The following is an 18,723-nucleotide window of genomic DNA, read 5'->3' as shown; positions in this document are numbered from 1 at the left end:
AGATACCAGTGTGGTTTCCCCTTTCCTTCTCCAGCTCATTTTACAGATGAGGAAACTGAGGCAAACAGAGTGAGGTGATTTACCCAAGAGCTAGCCAGTATCTGAGGCTGGATTAGAACTCTGGAAGAAGAGTCTTCCTGACTCTGGTTGGGGCATTCTTTCCAATGAGCCACCTAGCTGTCCCCTCATAAGTAATAGGCATCAGATTTAGGTTTTGAATTCAGCCTTTCCACCGATGAGACCTCCTCCCAAGGTCAAACAGGCTTTAAGTCTGGGATCGTGTATTTGTGTCCCGGTCTACAGATTCCTCTTTATTGAAGTTTTCCCTGAACACTTCACTCCCAACCAAATCTGACTTTATTATGAGTCCAGAAACACTTCATGCCTTCCTAAGACACATCAAAACTTAGCAAAGGCTATTTTAGAAGTTATTTAATGCGGTCTATTAGATCACCGAGGTCGCAATGGACTCAGGTACCTGAACTTCAGTTTTATCTAGCACAAGGTACGTTTTCGACAAAGATTTGATTTGATTTGACCGATAGTTGAAGTGTCCTGAATACAAACACTGGAGGTGCTTCGCATGCCCTAAACCAAAAGAATACGTTTTTATTTCTATTGTTTTTTTTTTTCCCTCAGCAATTCTGAAAAAAGGAGAACAAGATTTTACTGTCCCTATTCTGTCCAGCTCAAGCCCTACTTTCCCCTGTCTCTTTCAGCCTGTCCATCAGTCACATCTTCAACAGGGTCAAGATTAGCCGGGACAGAGGGGAGGGCAGTTTGCAGAGGCCAGAGGGGAGTGTGCAGACGACTGAAAAGGCGATAACTATGTGCACGCGAGGGCTGAGTGGCTCTGTATCCGACTAGAACTGCCTACTGCAGCGCCCCATCCCTTCACTTGATTGACTGCCCCTTTTCCTTCTTAGCTTTTATAATTCGACCCCGCACGGAGACGCCGTTGCTTAGCGACTTCCTTTTTCCCGAGATGCCAAAGTTGTTATTTCGCTGCTGTCCAATCAGGGAAGGGGAGTGGTGGCATCACCAGCCAATAAGGATCGAGGCAAAGCCCGCGACGGTTAAACAGCACGGGAGGAGCCCCACGGCCTCCTCTCTGGCTCCACTCTGGCTGAGGGGTTAGGTTTGCAGTTCTAGGCCGGTTTTCGGGGCGATGCCTTCCCGAGTGGAGGACTACGAGGTGCTCTTCACCATTGGTACCGGTTCTTACGGCCGCTGCCAAAAGATACGACGGAAAAGCGATGGCAAGGTGAGAGTGTATAATCCCGGGCCCTCTGCAGCAGTGTGCTCAGCCTCTTCCGGCCCCCTGCCCAGGAACCGCCCCCTTCTCCCGCCGACCCCAGCTGCAGATCCGTGTTGCTGGAAGTCGGGAAAAGACTGCAGTCCTCCCTTTGGCCCTAACAGTTCGCTGAACTTGGAGCACTCCCCTAGGGCAAAAACGTGCTTATTTACCCTTTTGGTCACCCCACCCCCGCGGTAAGGACCTGTATGCAGTAGGGCCGCAGGCTGTTAGGACTTAAAGAGAGCGTAGGTTTCTCCCTAGAGGTGTAGACATTTGTTCCTTGATCGTTACCTAAGGTAAAAGGAAGCTCTGACTCGTTCATAATCTAGGGTTCTTCTCACCAGGCCAGCCACACTTGGCCCCCTTTTCAAGCAGTGTTTACTGAGAGAGTTTGACTAGAACAAGCATCTGTGAAAAAAAGCAAACCTTGATGACATCTTTATTGAATGCCCGTGTACAGAGCACGGTGCTCTCAAAGTAGGTACAAAATGTATGTGACTGGGGTCTACCTTCATTAAAACTTTGAATTTAATAGTGGAATAACACGTTCATACAAATATCCACAATATATGTTACATGGCTATCTCAAAGACAATCATTTCCATGAAACACAGGACTATGTATTTTTTTGTTTCTGTTTCTGTTTTTCTTTCTGTCTCTGGGTCTCTCTAGCCCTGTCCCTCTACTTTTCTTTCTGTTTCTTCCTCTGCCTCTTTGTTTCTGTCGGTTTTTCTTGCTAATTCTGTTGCTCCCTTGTACCCTTTACTCCCGTCTTTTACCTTCTCTGCATCTTGGCTATATGTCTGCTCACAGTACCAATTTTTCTCAGAGGCACCAATCTCAACAAACATTTCTTGATCACCCACCAGAGGAGAAGTCAGAACATCTAGAAGAGTGTGCAGTCAACCTGATTGGTTTTACAGTGAAACAGTGATCCAACAAGTTTAGGACAAAAAACCCAACACAGCTGGGTTTCCTAAGTGTAACACCCTTACCTTCATCACTTCTTCATTAGGCAACACTATGCCACAAATCCCTCTTATGGGCCTGAATTTTTTTCACCTGTAAAATGAGAAAATTAGACTAGATAATCTAGTTTATCTAGCATCGAGGTTGCACAGGAGATACGGGCCTGGAGATAAGAAGACCTGAATTCATATCAGGTCTTAGACACTGGGATAATTGTGTGACCCTAGGCAAGTCACTTAACCTCTGCTTCAATTTCCTCAGCTATAAAGAGGGATAATAACAGCACCTACCTTCTAGGTGGTTGTGAGGATTGATTGAGATATTTATAAAGTGCTTAATATATCATACTTGGCACATAATAGGAACTGTGTAAATGCTTATCCCATTCCCTTCATCCTCTAGTTCTCTTTAAATTCTGTGATTCACATGTGATAATTAGGTTTGGATCTCAGCTGTGGTACTCTGTGTGAATTTGGGCAAATCCTTTCCCCTCTTTGGGCTTTAGCTCCCTCATTTGTAAAACGAAGGAATTGACCTAAATTGGTTCCAAGGCCTATTCTAATCTCAAATACTGCTGTGTGGGGGTCACCATGCTAGGTAGTAGGCATGCAAAGATGAGTGGGGAAAGGCATAGTTTTTGTTCTCCATAACCATAAAACTTGATTTCTAGTATGGCAAGGAAGTGTAGGACAAGTACAGAAACAGGCAAGTTTGATATAAAAACTGTTGTGACACCTAGGTCATTCACTTAAATGTTCCAGAAGGACCTGAATTTAAGACTCCTTTTAATCAATATTATAGTAACTTCTGGTGGCCATTACTCCCTTTTTGTTTTAGGTAGCCATTTTATAAAGATAGCCTAAGGAGGGAAGAAATTATGTCTAGTTCCTTAGTATATATATATTCTTCTTCACTTCCTTCAACCCCTAATGAATGAATCTCTTCATAGTAGTGACTGTTAACAAATAGGGTTCTGCTTTTATTTCTGAATAAAACAGCTCTTGCTACTATTGTAAAATAATCCACTATGGAGGAGAATGAAGGAATGTCACTGACCCCAAATTATGTATGAGCTTCTTCCTTTGAAATAAGGAGAGAGGAGAGTCAGCAAGTTAATATAGTATTGGGGGAATGGGCAAATTACTAGAATAATCTCAGATAGTAGTATGGTAGATTTCATTGTATGTAAGACTTGAAATTGGGAGTAGAAAGTACAATAGAAAGAGCACCATTGGATTAATTTGTTTCAATTCCTGAGCCTATGAATGCATGTCAGTAGTATGTCAGTTTATGTGCCTTTAAGTTCCCTCATCTATAATAATAATAATAGCTAATCTTTATATAGTGCCTCAAGGTTTGCAAAACACTTTATATGTATGGGTGTTTGTATGTATATATGCAAGGTCTCTTCCAATCTCTAAATGTTGATCCTATAATCCTAAAGTAGGCAGCTATTTATAGAATAACTGCTGGAGTTACAGTGTGGAGCAGGACATTTTGATATATTTGTTATAATTGCACATATTTCTATTGTCAGAAAAGTCCATTGGTTATGGCAGATATTTATTTTGTTACAGTGAAAGCTCAAAGCCTCTGGTAGACTGGAACACTTTACAGACAATGCTGATAGTACAAATTTTGCTTCCCTGTCTATGACATTTATTAAACAGAAAAATAAAAAAAAAATGTGTGTGGAAAAAACTATAGTAATCCTTTGAGCAATTTTTAATGCTACAGACGCAGTAAACTGAGTTAACATTTTTTGGAAATTATTATTTCAGGTATTAGTTTGGAAAGAACTTGACTATGGCTCTATGACAGAAGCTGAGAAGCAAATGCTTGTTTCTGAAGTGAATTTGCTCCGTGAACTAAAACATCCAAATATTGTCAGATATTATGACCGTATTATTGATAGATCCAATACAACACTCTATATTGTAATGGAATATTGTGAAGGAGGGGATCTGGCTAGTGTTATAACAAAATGTACCAAAGAGAGGTAAGTATGGTTTTCTATATTGAACTAGAAATTAATCTACTTTCTATTAAAATATTTTTTTTCTTGTGAGACAAAACAAAATAGTACAGGGTAAACTATTTTCTTGTTAGTAAATTCAAGTCAATAAAAATTTATTCAGTGCCTGTTATGTAAAAGGTACTATATATTAGATGCTCACAAAGCTGAATTAGATAGACTTTTCCTTGAAGGGTCTTACCTTTTAAAGTAGTATATGATGAATACCTCAGTCAGGAAGACCCAAGTTCAAATTCAGCCTTAGACACTCAACTAGCATGGGCAAGTAAGTTACCCTCTTTTTGCTTTAATCCACTGGAAAAGGAAATGACAAACCACTCCAGTATCTGCCAAGAAAACCCCACAGACAGCACTGGGGTGCTGTGGTTATGGGTTGGACATGACTAAACAATAATGACAAAAACCACCTTCAATCTTGAATTATGGCTATTCATTTAAGTGTAAGTGCCATAAGGAAGGTATAGAAAGAGCTAGAGAAGGTTCAAAGAAGGGAGAGATCTTATTTAGTTGAAGGAGAGAAGTGGAAATTGGGAAATAAACAGAGTACCCCTTGAAATAGGATATAGAGACTAGCCAGATGATTTCATTGATATGAAACACTCCTGAATGAGGAAACCACCCTGACAAAATGCAGGGTGACATTTTCTCTGTAATTCAGAGTTTCAGACTGTTGCTGAGAACACAGAAAAGTTAAACAATTATACAAAGCTGGTATATGTTTGAGGTGGGACTTGAACTTAGTTTTTCTTGACTCTCAGGCTCTCTTTCCTAGATACCAGGGCCTTTCTTTCCTCAAAAGCATGTGATAAGAACCACTCTTTATTCTGACTGTTTTTATTTATTTATCCTGACTGTTTTCATAACAGAGAAAAGAGAAATGATCACTTTTAGTGTGTGTGTATGTATATATATGTATACTTATATAATTTTTTACTTGCTCTTCTGAGTGGTCATTTTATGTACTAAAAGTAGCATATAGTTTAAAAAATATTTTATTTTTTTCCTCAATTACATGAAAAAAAAACAGTTCTTAATCTTAAGTTTCTTTTTAAAGTTTGAGCCAAATTCTCATCCTTTTTTCCCTTCCTTCTCCCCTCCCTGAGACAGCAAGAAATTTTTTGTCGATTTTTGCATGTACTTTTTAAAGGAGAAGGTGTAATGAGAATATTGTAGAAGGATTGAAGCAGTAAAAATTTAGGCTTAGGAATTTTGAAATCTTTTGGAATTTGCCAAAAGTTAATGAAGTTTATTTAACTGAATTTGCTTTCTTCATAAATTTTAGGAATAATACCTCCATTCATTAATTAGCCATGAATTTTATCTGACAACTTAAGATGTAAGAACTCTTATAGCACTAATATAACAATTATATTCTTCACTTGCATGGTATTAATTCAGAAGCCTTTTGCTGTTTGAAGTAATTTAATTTTATTCCTTTCTGTGCTATAGACATTATTCAGATGAAGATTTTGTTCTCCGTGTAATGACTCAGCTGACCTTGGCCCTAAAGGAATGTCATAGACGAAGTGATGGTGGCCATACTGTGTTGCATCGTGACCTGAAGCCTGCTAATGTTTTCCTGGATGGCAAGCAAAATGTCAAACTTGGAGACTTTGGGCTTGCTAGGATATTAAACCATGATACAAGTTTTGCAAAAACATTTGTTGGCACACCATATTACATGTCTCCCGTGAGTATTTTAGAATCTGAATACCTTTGACAAGATCTTATATCAAGCACTAAAGCTGTTTATTTTTCTTGGTTTTCTCAATTGGGAATAAGTAGAGGGGTGAGAGAGAGATCATTCAAAGCTGAAAATAAAATTTAATTAAAAAAAAAAAGATAAAATGCAAAATAAAATTAAGGGAAATTTAGGATGAAATTGGGTTTTGTTGACTGTCTTTCACTGGCCAAGGCAGATAGCTTGAAAAAGGTAATCATTCTAGTTCTGTTTGCTAAATAGAGTCATAGCATATTAGGAATACATATCTGTATTCATGTTTCACAGAAAATACTTGTGATTAGACTTAGAAACATTTAGTCTTTGGTTGATAGATTTTTTTTTCCATGACACCAGAATTGTAAATTAGTCAATTTTTTGAGGATAAAAAGTTGGTTGTATACAGGCTAATCATGGTATTTTCACAGGGTATCAAATTCCAAATTGAAATCCTCTATTGTAAAGGAAAATTATCCAAATGTGGTTCTTGCCAGTGTTGAAACCTGCCTAGTTGCTCCATTGTAATTAAATCTGTTGCATTTCCCCCTGGAGACTACAATAAATATTGAGAAAGTTTGTTGACTTACTTGGTTAATGTTGTGGATTAATAGAAAGAACATACATTTATAATTTAGTTTGCCAATAAAAACTATTTTCAAATATACAGGAGGAAAGATTATAGTATTCTGGTCTTGAAAAATAGGATACTTTGGAGAGAGGGTTGACTTGACTATATTTTAGGACAAAACAGTCCTTTTTAAACAATATAGTACATTAAGATTACTTTTGTTACTTAGAGGCTTGAGGGTTATTGCAAATTTTATTTCTATTTTGGCATTCTTTGCTTTATTATAGTTAGCCAGGTAAATATCCTGTCATTTATTTCGGAAATCAATTTATAATATTTGAATTTAGAGCAAAAATAATTTTTGACTGCCCCCTCCCCTCCAAATTTTTTTTTTAGGAACAAATGAATCGCTTGTCCTATAATGAAAAGTCTGATATCTGGTCATTAGGCTGTTTGCTCTATGAGTTGTGTGCTTTAATGTAAGTATGATAAACTGTTGACAACAACATGATGCTTTAGAGTTTTCTATTGGATATTGTGGTTTAGTTTGTTCCTTTGCAAAAAGTTGATCTTCCTTTTATGTAGCTATTCAAATTATGTTACATAGAAAACATGAAAGAATTCTGTCTAAAATTGGGGTAGAGAGGGCAGCTGAGTAGCTCAGTGGATTGAGAGCCAGGCCTAAAGATGGGAGTTCCTAGGTTAAATCTGACCTCAGACCCTTCCCAGCTGTGTGACCCTGGGCAAGTCACTTAACCCCCATTGCCTAGCCCTTACCACTCTTCTGCCTTGGAACCAATGCACAGTATTGATTCCAAGACAGAAGGTAAGAGTTTAAAAAAAAAATAAAATTGGGGTAGAGAAGAAAAAAAAATAGTTTTAAGCTCCAAAATTTGTAGCACCAATACTGTACTTGTTTAAACTCCTGTCACTCACATTTCAATCTTGAAATCTAACAGAAGGGTAAATAAGTTTGGAATTAATAGTGGTGTTGCTTTTCCATGATCGTGGAATATGGAAGGAGAAATATGAAGCAGGAAGATAGAGAAGAAGTTTGGGGAATTTGTATCTAAAGGAAAAACAAAATCACTTGTCCTTTCTCTTCATCTTTTTTCCTCTTAAATATTTTAAAGAAAAATAATTCACTCATAAATTGAAAACAGTCTATAATTTAAATGGCTTATTCTAATTTTTGGTGTAATCACATTATCTCTCTTCTCTTCTTTCCTTTTCTCAAATGATTGGTGAAATTAACTGGGTGAGTGATCATACCACCATATACATTTTTTTATCTATATCTTTTTAAAAGAAGTGTTCTTTGGATTTTTGTTTTAATTTTTTTTCTTTCAGGCCTCCTTTTACAGCTTTTAGTCAAAAAGAATTAGCTGAAAAGATCAGAGAAGGAAAATTCCGACGAATTCCTTATCGTTACTCAGATGAGTTGAATGACATTATTACCAAGATGCTAAATTTGAAGGTAAGGATAAGCATGTTATGATTGGATGTGCTTATCTGGTATTTGTATTATTTTTGTTTTGTTAAAAAGAAGTACCGAATAACCATTGGAATTAGATATCCTTAGAAAACTAGTCTGTTATTCAAGACAAGTGAGAACATATGTAAATTTGGCAAATTAACTATCCTTGCGGGCTTGCCTGCTGTTCCTTCCCTTTTTCCTTCTGCTCTGCACCCGACAGATGGCAGGTGGGAAGAGGTGGGAGCAAGAAATGGGATTCAGACTCACTTGCTTCCCCTGATCTTTGCCTAACAGGGAATTTAGATGAGTGTTCTGTCGAGGAGTGAGTAGGATGGGGGCCGCCACTCCAGGAGGGTTGTGTTTAGCCCAAGCAGAAAGGGGTAAAGAGAATGGCTGTCAGGAAGAATGTACGAAAATGGACTTGGTTATGTAGGAAAATGATTCAAGTTGGGGAAGGTGATACTGCCTGGGGTTTAAATTCCAGGGATTTCGAGTGGGAATACTAGAGAGGCCCTGAGAAGAGGGATGACTGGCCCAGTGTCTTGTAGCTCATAAGTAGAAGTAGCAGAATTAAGATTTGAACCTGGGTCTTCTGACTTTGTAGGATACTATGTTGCCTCAAGTCAGGATAGAAGATTATCAAAGGGATCAAAAAGGGATTATATTATTATAGGTATAGCCAACATTTCTGTAGTGCTTTGAGGTTTACAAAGTGATTTCCATATATTATGTCATTTGATCTTCACAACAACCCTATGATATAGGTGCTATTATACTATCCCCATTCTACAGATGAGGAAACCAAGGCTAAGAGAAGTTAAATGATTTGCTCAGAGTCACCACACAGCTAGACTGTGTGAGACTGAATTTGAACTCAGGTCTTCCTAGCTCCAAGTCTAGTACTCTTAACCTACTGTGACATCTAGCTGCCTATGAATATGAAGTTGGTGGTGATTTCATTTTAGTACATAAAATTAGCATCCAGAGTGAGTTCTTTACCCAGAAGAAAGATCTGAGCAAATGAGGGTTGGTGCCATAAGTCACGCTTGGTATTCTTATTTAACTCCAGTGCCATCCCTTAATGATGAAAAATCAGAGAGCATCCAGATTAGATCATTTTATTAGAAATAAGTGCTGTATTCACAGTTCATGGGACTCTATTATGAAGCAATAAAATAACTTTCATTTGATACTTCACTGTTAAGTTGTTGTAAGAGTGAGGTTTTGTTTGGAAGGTGGAAGTGTGTCATGGTGAAGAAAGGGGGACATATACATTACTGACCTACATCTTAGGACTTAACCTCATCATCGATGGCTAGTTTTGTTTTTTTTCCTCGAATATTCAAGGCCTGTATAAAACGGTGTCTGTCTGTCTGTCTTTAGAAGTAAATCTGACTTTTTAAAGTAACCCTCATCAGAGAAATTTTGTCACAATTATTTGTGTGTTTTACATTTTTCAAGGATTACTGTCGACCATCTGTTGAAGAAATTCTGGAAAACTCTCTAATAGCAGATTTGGTAGCGGAAGAGCAAAGAAAAAATCCTGAGAGGAGGGGGCGACGATCTGGAGAGCCAGAAAAGCTGCAAAATTCAGGCCCTGCAATGACTGAGCTGAAATTGAAGGAGCTACAACTGCAGGAAAGAGAAAAAGCCATTAAAGCAAGAGAAGAAAGGCTAGAACGTAGGATATAATATTAATTCAGAAAGGGAAAGGATGGGAGAATTGGACATTTGGATTTCCCCTGAGTGTTTATGCAAACTTATCAACATTTCCCCTTTCTTTAGGGTTAACATCTTATTTTTTAGCTATGCCACTTTAGGTCATGACTATAACTGGCTTCTTTTTCCTCCTCACCAAAACATGGAAATTCTTTTGTTTAATAAGGAAATTCTTAAAGAATAAAACTTATAAGTAAAGCCTTTTTCTTTCTAATACCCTCAATTTCTTGTTGACATTGAAATCAAGGTGTTTCTTTATTTCTATGCCAACTTTGAATAGGCCCTGGTGATGATTCAGATAGAACCTGCCTATATGGTAATTGAGTTTTCCTATATTTGAGGGATATTATCAATCCAAGAAGTTGATTGTACCTGTAAAGCCAGGGTGTCATCACTGAGAATAAAATGCTTCCTGTTTCTCCTTTTCAGATTGGAAAGGAAGAAAGTGTGTATATATATATAGAGAGAGACATATATATATATATATTTTTTTTTTAACCCATATCTTCTGTCTTAGAATCAATATATTAAGTATTGGTTCCAAGGCAAAAGAATGGTAAGAACTATTGGCAGCTGAGGTTAAGTGATTTTCCCAGGGTCACACTGCTAAGAAGTATCGAAGGCCAACTTTGAACCCAGAACTTCCCCTCTCTAGACCTGGCTTTCCATCTACTGACCACTCTACCTGCCCCAAGAATATATCAACTTTTCATTGACCTAAAATAATTCTACTAACTCAATATGACTAAATGATGAAATTAACTCTTAGCAGCCAAGTTCTTTATAGTAAAACCTGGCCAAAGAATTCAAAACCTAGTTTTGTAAAGTTTCAGTGTGAGATTAGAGACATTTTAACAGAGGCACCTTGGATTTCTGGTTACAGATTTCTTCTGTGAGGATTTACTAAATTATAAGAAGGCATAAAATGAGTTCTGTTTGATTTGATTTGATGTTTGGAGCTAAATTGTTGTACCTCTCTGTTTTTGTCTGAGAGGATGGTTACTAAAAGATAATTCAGGATAGTGTTAGGCTTGGAGTCAGGAAGATCTGCGTTCAGACCTGTCCTTAGCTTTGTGACACCAAGCAAGCCATTAACCTCTCTTTGCCTCAATTTCCCTGCTGAAAATGAGGATAATGGCAGCATCTACCTTGCAGGGATTGTGAGGATTAAATAGGATCCTATTCGTAAAGTGTTTAGCACAGTGCTTGGCACAAACTAGGTGTTTTTTCATGTTTATTCCCCCTTCCCTGGCTCTCTTCCTCCAACATCAATGAGAAAAAGATGGACAATCACATGATATTGATACAACATGCTTTTAGTAACCATTGGGCTTTTCTTTCTTTTTTTTTTAAGAGAAAGAACGTGAACTTTGTATTCGGGAGAGACTTGCAGAAGACAAACTTATCAGAGCTGAAAATTTATTGAAAAATTATAACCTGTTAAAGGAACAGAAGATTTTGGCATTGGCAAATAGCTCAGGTATGAGATTCAAATTGAAACCATTATGCCCCCAAACCACAAACTGGTGCTACTGTGAAGATGCTTATAATAGTCCATGTGCTATACAGAATCTCAGTTTCCAGAATAAATTTTCAAAGTTTTATTGAGTTCAATTTTGTAATTGAAATAGGATCTTGTAATGGCAGAATTTAGTTAGATTACTTTCCCTATCATCTTAGGGTTGTGGATATAGTGACCTTTATTTTATGTATGAAATGTAATGATGTAAGCTTTTTTCCCCATTTGTTTTGTTAAATGGAAAATGTACATTTTGAATGCCTTTTGAAAACTACAGGTTTTGTTTCCTTTTTATAATTAAAACTTGATGCTGACAATATAAATGTTGTTGGAAATTAGACCCTAAATTTTATATAGAAGGTCTGACCTTTCCTCTTCTTTCAAAGGGTATGTAACCAAGTAGGTAGACTAGAGCAGCATTTTTCCTACTTGGTTAAGGTTGGCCCAGAGGTTGAGGTGTAATGTATTTGCCAAAGACAGATTATATACCATGAATATCATTTGCCCCTTAGTTTCTTTTGTATAAGAAATATTCTTTTCATTGACTTCTCTTTGTGCATTTCCTACCATATCTTTTGAATGAGATTTGTGATTATTATATGCACTATTGTGTCACTTTTTTGCTTTTTCCTCCATTTCTTTAGAAACCCCAATCCTAATTTGATTTTTGATCTGTTGAAGACACAGGGAGCTCCTTCATATAGATCAATGAGAACATAAATTGTTGACCACTGCCTACCCCATCTTATCTCAATGTATATCTGGGAGGAATAGGTTGCAAAACCACCATCTGTCATTTTTGTCAATTTTGTGATTTTATAAAACAATTTCCAATAAAATGCAATGGAAAATTGTTCTTACTATGTCTCTTCCCTGAACTACTCAAGATAATCCATTATGAATAAATTAGTATGTGAACTCTTTAGAAGCCTTTTCATAGACCAATTCCAGGGCCCAAGGCATAATATTTATAGACTGAACTGATGAAGAATCTTAACAGCATTTAGTATGGAAATTTAGAAATTCATAATGCAATTAGGTTTTGGATTAAATGTTGTGTTAAGTGCTTTTTTTTTTTCTTGTTAACCCTTACCTTCCATCTTAGAATCAATACTGTATATTGGTTCCAAGTCAGAAGAGTGGTGAGAGCTAGGCAATGGGGGTCAAGTGATTTGCCCAGGGTCACACAGCTGAGAAGTGTCTGAGGTCAGATTTGTACACAGGACCTCCTGTCTTTAGGCCTGGTTCTCAGTCTACTGAGCCACCCAGCTGCCCCCTTAAGTGCTTTCTAAGTAAGATTCCATGACACCCAAACTAAAAAATAAGAAGCAAAAGTCTTCAAAGTGTTGTACACTACTTTTTTTTTTTCATATTTGGCATATATGGTGCTTTAGGGTTTACAAAAAATTTTACATTCAGTGTCTTATTTGAACCCCACAATAAACCTGTGAAATTTCCCACATTGCACATGAGGACATTCAAGTCACTCAAATAGGGTCACAAGTTAATAAATGTTAATGGTAGAATTTAAACCTAATTCATCCTGATTCCAAATCCAGCACTCTCCCCATACCATGATTCTTCTTCAGAACTTTCAGTTTCTTAGTACTTTCTGACATTCACATTAATTCCCAGCATGTTTTTAGCAGTCAACCTTTCCACAGCATATTTGGCATAGGATAGACTTTATTAGGGTCAAACTTAATAAAAAAAAATGTCCATTTTAACAAATTTTGCTATTGTTTCATTTTGCGCATCAGCTCTACACCAAAGCATAATCTGATGTCTTGCAGAACATTATGGAAAGAATTTTGTTCCTTTCCTGAGTCCCAAAATCCTGAGGATTTTGTTTATATGTTCTTTTTTCTTCTGATGAAGTATTCTTCATTTCCCTATACCTTTGCTACCTCCAAAAGTTGTCTTCAAGATAATCCATTTTTCTAATATCAAAGGGGGAAAAAATCCAATTCTTAGTGCCAGAAAATTCATTCCAGAAAAAATCATGGAGTTAGTTTTATGAAATAACATCAGTATATCAAATGGGAACGCTTTCCTCCTCTTAGAATAAACTTGAAACTAGCACTAAACTGCATGACAGCAGCGAAGGAGCTCTGTCACAGGGTTCTGTGGAAACCTGGCTAGAGCTTGTTCCCACTTGTCCGCTCTTGTGTCTTATAAAATGCCCAAATTTTTGGATAGTTTGTGGCATCTCACAGGCCATGTAGACATCTGTTTAATCAGAAATATTAGAGGAAAACATTGCTTATAGGCATTTTGATTTACCAACTATAGGGTATAATTGCAATTTAAAACATGTTAGGTTTTCTTATGTTGTGCCAATAGGGTATGAAATAGCTATGAGATATGTAGTATAAAAAATATTTTATGACCTGAAGATTTGCCCTTTTATCACATCCTATCCAGTAGGGACTTTTCCTCTATGAATATTAAATAATATAATCCAAGAATTAAGCACATTGTTTATACTCAGCAAGGTGCTGGGGGATGCAAAGATTAAAATGACAGTTTTTATACTGGTTTTAAGGAAACAGAATATGAAGAAATAGAACTCTGTCTGAATAAAAGATGAAGAGAAGGCACTGTGTTGTCTTTATTCCTTTCTCTTTAAAAAAATTTGGTCTTAAAATGTTTAACACCATCTTCTAAAGAGAGAGCTATTTATGTCACTTGTGGATCTTTATGCACATTAATTCTATTCAATAAATAACTTACTACTTGCCATATCCAAAATACTGTTCATGCACATGCCAAAGCTGTCCGTAAAAACTGTTTGTCATCATTTAAATGAACAATAAAACATTTTTATAATAATAGGGGAAATGACCAAGTTCATTAAAAAATTAGTAAGCATTTACTAAAGTACAATGTGAGAAGAAATATAAAGGAAAACTATTGGAATCAGGCAGATATAATGAGAGTTTTTCATGTGACAAGCTAAAACTGTCTCATTGGTCATTGTGCTTTTCAGAGTTGTACCTGTTCCCCAATGAATTTATTTAAGAGAAAACAGTAAGCTTTTTAAACATCAAGGGTTTAACTGTCTTCCTCTGAAAAGAGTTAAGGTGAAATTCTATTTATAATAAAAATGTTGGCACTTTGCTTTTCTAGAAATATATTGATGTGTGGCCCCTAAAGTCAAGCAATATTTAAGAATAAAATATTAATAAAATGGCAAGTGATTTTCTAGGTGAGTCAGTGATTTTGATTTCAGGAATTAGAAGATTTGCTATGACTAAATAAAACTAAAAATAGGTGCCAAAAGCCTGCCAAATAATGGAAAGAAAAAAATTGTTTTTCTTTTGGTTTGTATTTCTGGCATTCTCATATTTATTTTGTAATTTTATGAATTGAAATCCTGTTTTCTCCTTGAAAAACATAACTGGAATCTGTCGCTTGAGAGAATCAAGTTGAAAAAAGTCAAATAAATATAAATTTCCTTTTTGGTAACTCAAAAACTATTTTCTTCTTTCCTTAAGAACCACTTGATTTCCCCTCATCTCTAACCAAGAAGAAAGTTCACTTCAGTGGGGAAAGTAAAGAGAATATCCTGAGTGGCGAGAACTCTGAGAATTATCCCATCAGCAAGTCCAAAGGCTGTGACTTGAAGAAGAGACTTTATGCTGCTCAACTGCGTGTTCAAGCCCTGTCAGAGCTGGAGAAAAACTACCAGCTGAAGAGCAGACAGATTCTGGGCATGCGCTGACTGACACTGCAGAAGCGAGATAGGATTTAATATCGTGGCCGTGTTAGGGATGGATATTCAACTGTTGTACCTTTGATATACTTGGTTCTGTGCTCCATGTCCTTGTTTGATCCTATCAAAACACGGGAAGTGTTTTTTGCTGTTCTTCATGTTTTTAAAAACTAATAGCTAAGAACAACACTGAGAAATGACACTTGCTTTGATGGACTTTTAAAATCTGTATATGCAATAGAATAAGTTTCTCAGGTAGCTTTGATGATAAATACATTTCTAAACCTTACACAGAAAATTAATAATGTTAAATGAAAGTGAAAAGTTTTATAAGTTTAATTTACCCTTGAGGAGTAGTTCTCATTTAGATTATGCTTTTCATATACCTGCAGTGTGTGTGTGGAGGGGCTATAGGACCCTGATCTCAATTTCCTGAAGACTAAAACTAATGAGAGTTGTGAAATGTAGCTAAGAGGAAGAATTGGAGAACTTGATTCTGCTTTCTAAATGGGTTGCTCTGCTTTACCCAAAACTTCCCTTTGATTTTAAAAAGTGGGAGTTCTTTGTACATGGGGCCTACATAGCTTGTGTTATATAAATTCTATACCTTTGAAACAATATTGTTCTGCAAGTCTTCTCAGACTTCATATGATGTTTAGCAGCAAAGAGATCTGTTTTCTACCCATCCTCTTCATTGCTAAATAAATTGTTCTGGAGTTTTCTTAATATCAAAAGCTTCCATTTATTGATACTCCAAATAAGGGAGACACATTTAAGATTCAGAAGTTATGTAGTCAAGGATAGAGGTATCAAACACACAACCCAAGACCAGTTGAAACCCATGGCACAGAAGTATGGCCTGAACCAGATTAAAATGTAATTGGGGGATATTTAACAAAATAAGTAAAAACATAAAAAAACATAGATGTTAACATGTGGTTTTCTAAGCCAGTATATTGCAGGGATCCTGCCCCTCCTCTATTTGGTTTTGACATCACTGATGAAGGAACTAGCACGTTGAGCTAATAAATAAGAGCTCGATGATGTTATTTGTTCCATTGATTCTTTTACTGACATTCTAAGCTAAAATTCGTTGCTAGTAGAACCTATCCTTGAAGGAATCATGTTGTGAATTTTGAATTGTATTGATTTTTCTCGTTACTAGAGAACTTGATGAATTAGACAACCCCAACATATCTACCTCCAAATGCACCTGATTCCAAATGATGCTTTCTTGGAAACAGGAATATGGTCTAATCATTTTTAATCTAAAGAAATAGGACATTTTAGAAGGTTAATAAGTATACTAGACTCTTTTCAAGCAACTTGGTGTGATGATCTATGGAAGACAATCATGCTGTCCACCCTCAGGACATTATGACACCAAATCATTATGGTGTAACCAATGACTAAATAATGGTAAAACACACACATACACAAAATTTAATGGGTCCATTATTACCAGTGTTGAGGGAGCCACAGTTCCTAGAGTAGTCGATGAGAAATCTTTCTTTCTATGAAAAGACAAAGTTTATTTTGCCCTACAATTTGCCAGTAGTCTCTCTTGCTCCCATGTGTAAGGTGGCATTGAATGTTCAGAAATAAGGATAGGTGCAAGAGAATAGAGTTAATCTGATTCTGCATCTGAGGGTTCTACAAGTGGACAAATAAAAGCCCATATTTTTTTTATTTTATCTCTAATTCTGGGCATTTTCTTGCCTCAGAATGAAAATGGGAGCTTAGAAGAAAAAAAGAGGGAAACTTTAGTTCCACTTATATTGACCCCATCTTCAAAAAAGCATTCTAGAGGAGCATTTAGGTGGCTCAGTGGATTGAGGGCCAGGTAGAGGGATGTGAGGTCTTAGGTTCAAATCTAGCCTCAAACTCTTCCAAGCTGTGTGATGCTAGGCAAGTCACTTAACTTCCATTACCTAGTTCTTACTCTATTGCCTTGGAACCAATACACCGTACTGATTTTTTAAAAGTTTAATTTGCATTATGAACTCTCCATCACTTGATTATCAACAAAATAAATCAAGCACTGGTTTATTGGTTTGCTGATTTCTTTTTCTTTTTTTTTCCACAGTATTGATTCTAAGACGGAAGGTAAGGGTTAAAAATAAAAAGCATTTAACCAGTCTTTATTTGCATAAGAAGCCTTTAAAAAATTAAAAGTAGTATCTTTGCCTTCAGAGAACTTGCCTTCTAGATACCAGTGCTGTCCACCCCAAAGACATGGTTGAATATATTCTACATGGGCACATTCCGCAGCACGAGTTCCACTTGCTTTAGTGTTAACCACCTGAAGATGGCACTCCTGTTCTATCATCTAACCGCATGCAGACCAGATATTTTTTGTTTTCTTCTAAGGAAGTTGAGAATTCAAGAGCTGGAAAGCATGCCCTTCATCTAGGTAGAAAAGCTGCAGACAGGGATAGGCAGATGTTTATTTTATCCTTAAAACATCTACCAAGAATGAGCGAATTCCTCCCCCTTAAGATCCATGCTGGGAGGAAGACTTAGATCTTTGTGCCCTCCAAAAGCCCTCTTTCCCCCAATTCAGAGAAAAGCTGGAAAACTTGGGACATCAACAACCATACTGTGGCATCTCAACAGTCTGGGGCACCTCCCAGTGTGGGAGCTCTCCCTATGCAGGCTGAGACTCCTCTAGGAGTTAGAAATGAATATGAAGGCGCTGGCCATTCCCTGGGTTCAGTGACTTGCCCCAGAAGCTAGTGCCATGGGTTGGTCTATGTCCAGAACTCAATCCATCATGGCGCAGGGTCTCATGGGATGCTTGGGAGTTTACAAAACATTTTTCATCTTCCTAACCCTAAACTACACTGTTACCTAGCTGTGTGTATGAAAGACCTTGATATAAATTTCTTTGGAGATTAAGACAAGAGGATGTCATAAACCTCTTCTACATGTACTCGTCCAAAAATTTTTAATTTTAATTAAAAGATAAAAGACTAAGGAGATGATGCTGTTACTCCATTCTCAGTGCTCAGTCCACTAACTTTTGCAAAGAAAGCCTTAGCTTTTCTCTGTAAAACTGGAATCGTGTACAAGCAATAATCATGGTGGTCACAGTTATACTTTATATAAGTATACACACACTATACTTTATATATATATATATATATGTCTTTATGTGTGTATATCATTTGAGCATCACGATAAGCAGATAAAATATTTTGTCCCTTTTTATATCCCCAGAGCTGAACACAGCAGGCATTTGATGTTGAGTTACGTGCAGATGATATTCTTGTCTCCATTTTACAGAGGAGAAGACTGGAACTTGGAGAAGCCCAATGGCTTTCCCAATGGCCACCCAGAAAATACCAGGTTTCGCATCTCTCTCTTCCTTACTCCAGGTCCAGCCCTTGATCCCTGGCGCCATGTTGTCCAAGAGGTCATCGTCCCTCCCAGCTATTGTTTTGCTGTTGAGTCTTTTGGCATTGACTCAGTCGCTCCATTAGAGTGATAAACACAGTGACCAACTCTGTTATCTTTAGGATAAACCTTAAAGAAGACCTCTATTTGGCACTGAAGCCTTCCTGTCCCTGGCCCCTTCCTACCTTTCCATTCCTCTCAATGCACTCTACAGGTCAGTCCAACCAGACTTCTTCCTCCCTCACACACACCTCTATCTCCCATCTCTGGGCCTCAGTCCTCTCCTCCCCTCCCCTCCCCTCTTAGGT

General features: G+C 37.1%; 1 protein-coding gene across 3 annotated transcripts; it reads left to right on the top strand.

Annotated features, from left to right (window-relative positions):
* Window positions 1-1,040: 1,040 nt before the first annotated feature.
* On the top strand, window positions 1,041-15,941 carry NEK2 (NIMA related kinase 2). 3 transcript variants are annotated; one of them, XM_007481353.2, is made up of 9 exons: window positions 1,054-1,264; window positions 1,642-1,774; window positions 4,048-4,265; window positions 5,751-5,991; window positions 6,986-7,068; window positions 7,940-8,066; window positions 9,528-9,747; window positions 11,140-11,265; window positions 14,802-15,941. In XM_007481353.2, the coding sequence occupies exons 3-9, from the start codon at window positions 4,081-4,083 to the stop codon at window positions 15,026-15,028; spliced, it is 1,209 nt and encodes a 402-aa protein (XP_007481415.1). In that variant the 5' UTR covers window positions 1,054-1,264; window positions 1,642-1,774; window positions 4,048-4,080; the 3' UTR covers window positions 15,029-15,941. The 3 variants fall into 3 exon arrangements, with proteins under 3 accessions (XP_007481416.1, XP_001366588.1, XP_007481415.1); XM_007481354.3 differs by lacking the exons at window positions 1,642-1,774; window positions 14,802-15,941 and adding an exon at window positions 11,949-12,160 and having other exon boundaries at window positions 1,041-1,264; XM_001366551.3 differs by lacking the exon at window positions 1,642-1,774 and having other exon boundaries at window positions 1,043-1,264.
* Window positions 15,942-18,723: the final 2,782 nt, after the last annotated feature.

Source organism: Monodelphis domestica, chromosome 2 (assembly GCF_027887165.1).
Source record: "Monodelphis domestica isolate mMonDom1 chromosome 2, mMonDom1.pri, whole genome shotgun sequence".
Classification (NCBI taxonomy): Eukaryota; Metazoa; Chordata; class Mammalia; order Didelphimorphia; family Didelphidae; genus Monodelphis; species Monodelphis domestica.
This window is presented reverse-complemented; position numbering and strand designations above follow the sequence as displayed.

Excerpts from the sequence above, each read along its gene's own strand:
- NEK2 (XM_001366551.3), top strand. The coding sequence starts at position 1,169 with ATGCCTTCCCGAGTGGAGGACTACGAGGTGCTCTTCACCATTGGTACC. Across the intron at positions 1,265-4,047 it reads GACGGAAAAGCGATGGCAAG|GTATTAGTTTGGAAAGAACT; the intron begins GTGAGAGTGTAT and ends TTATTATTTCAG. Across the intron at positions 9,748-11,139 it reads AAGAGAAGAAAGGCTAGAAC|AGAAAGAACGTGAACTTTGT; the intron begins GTAGGATATAAT and ends TTTTTTTTTAAG.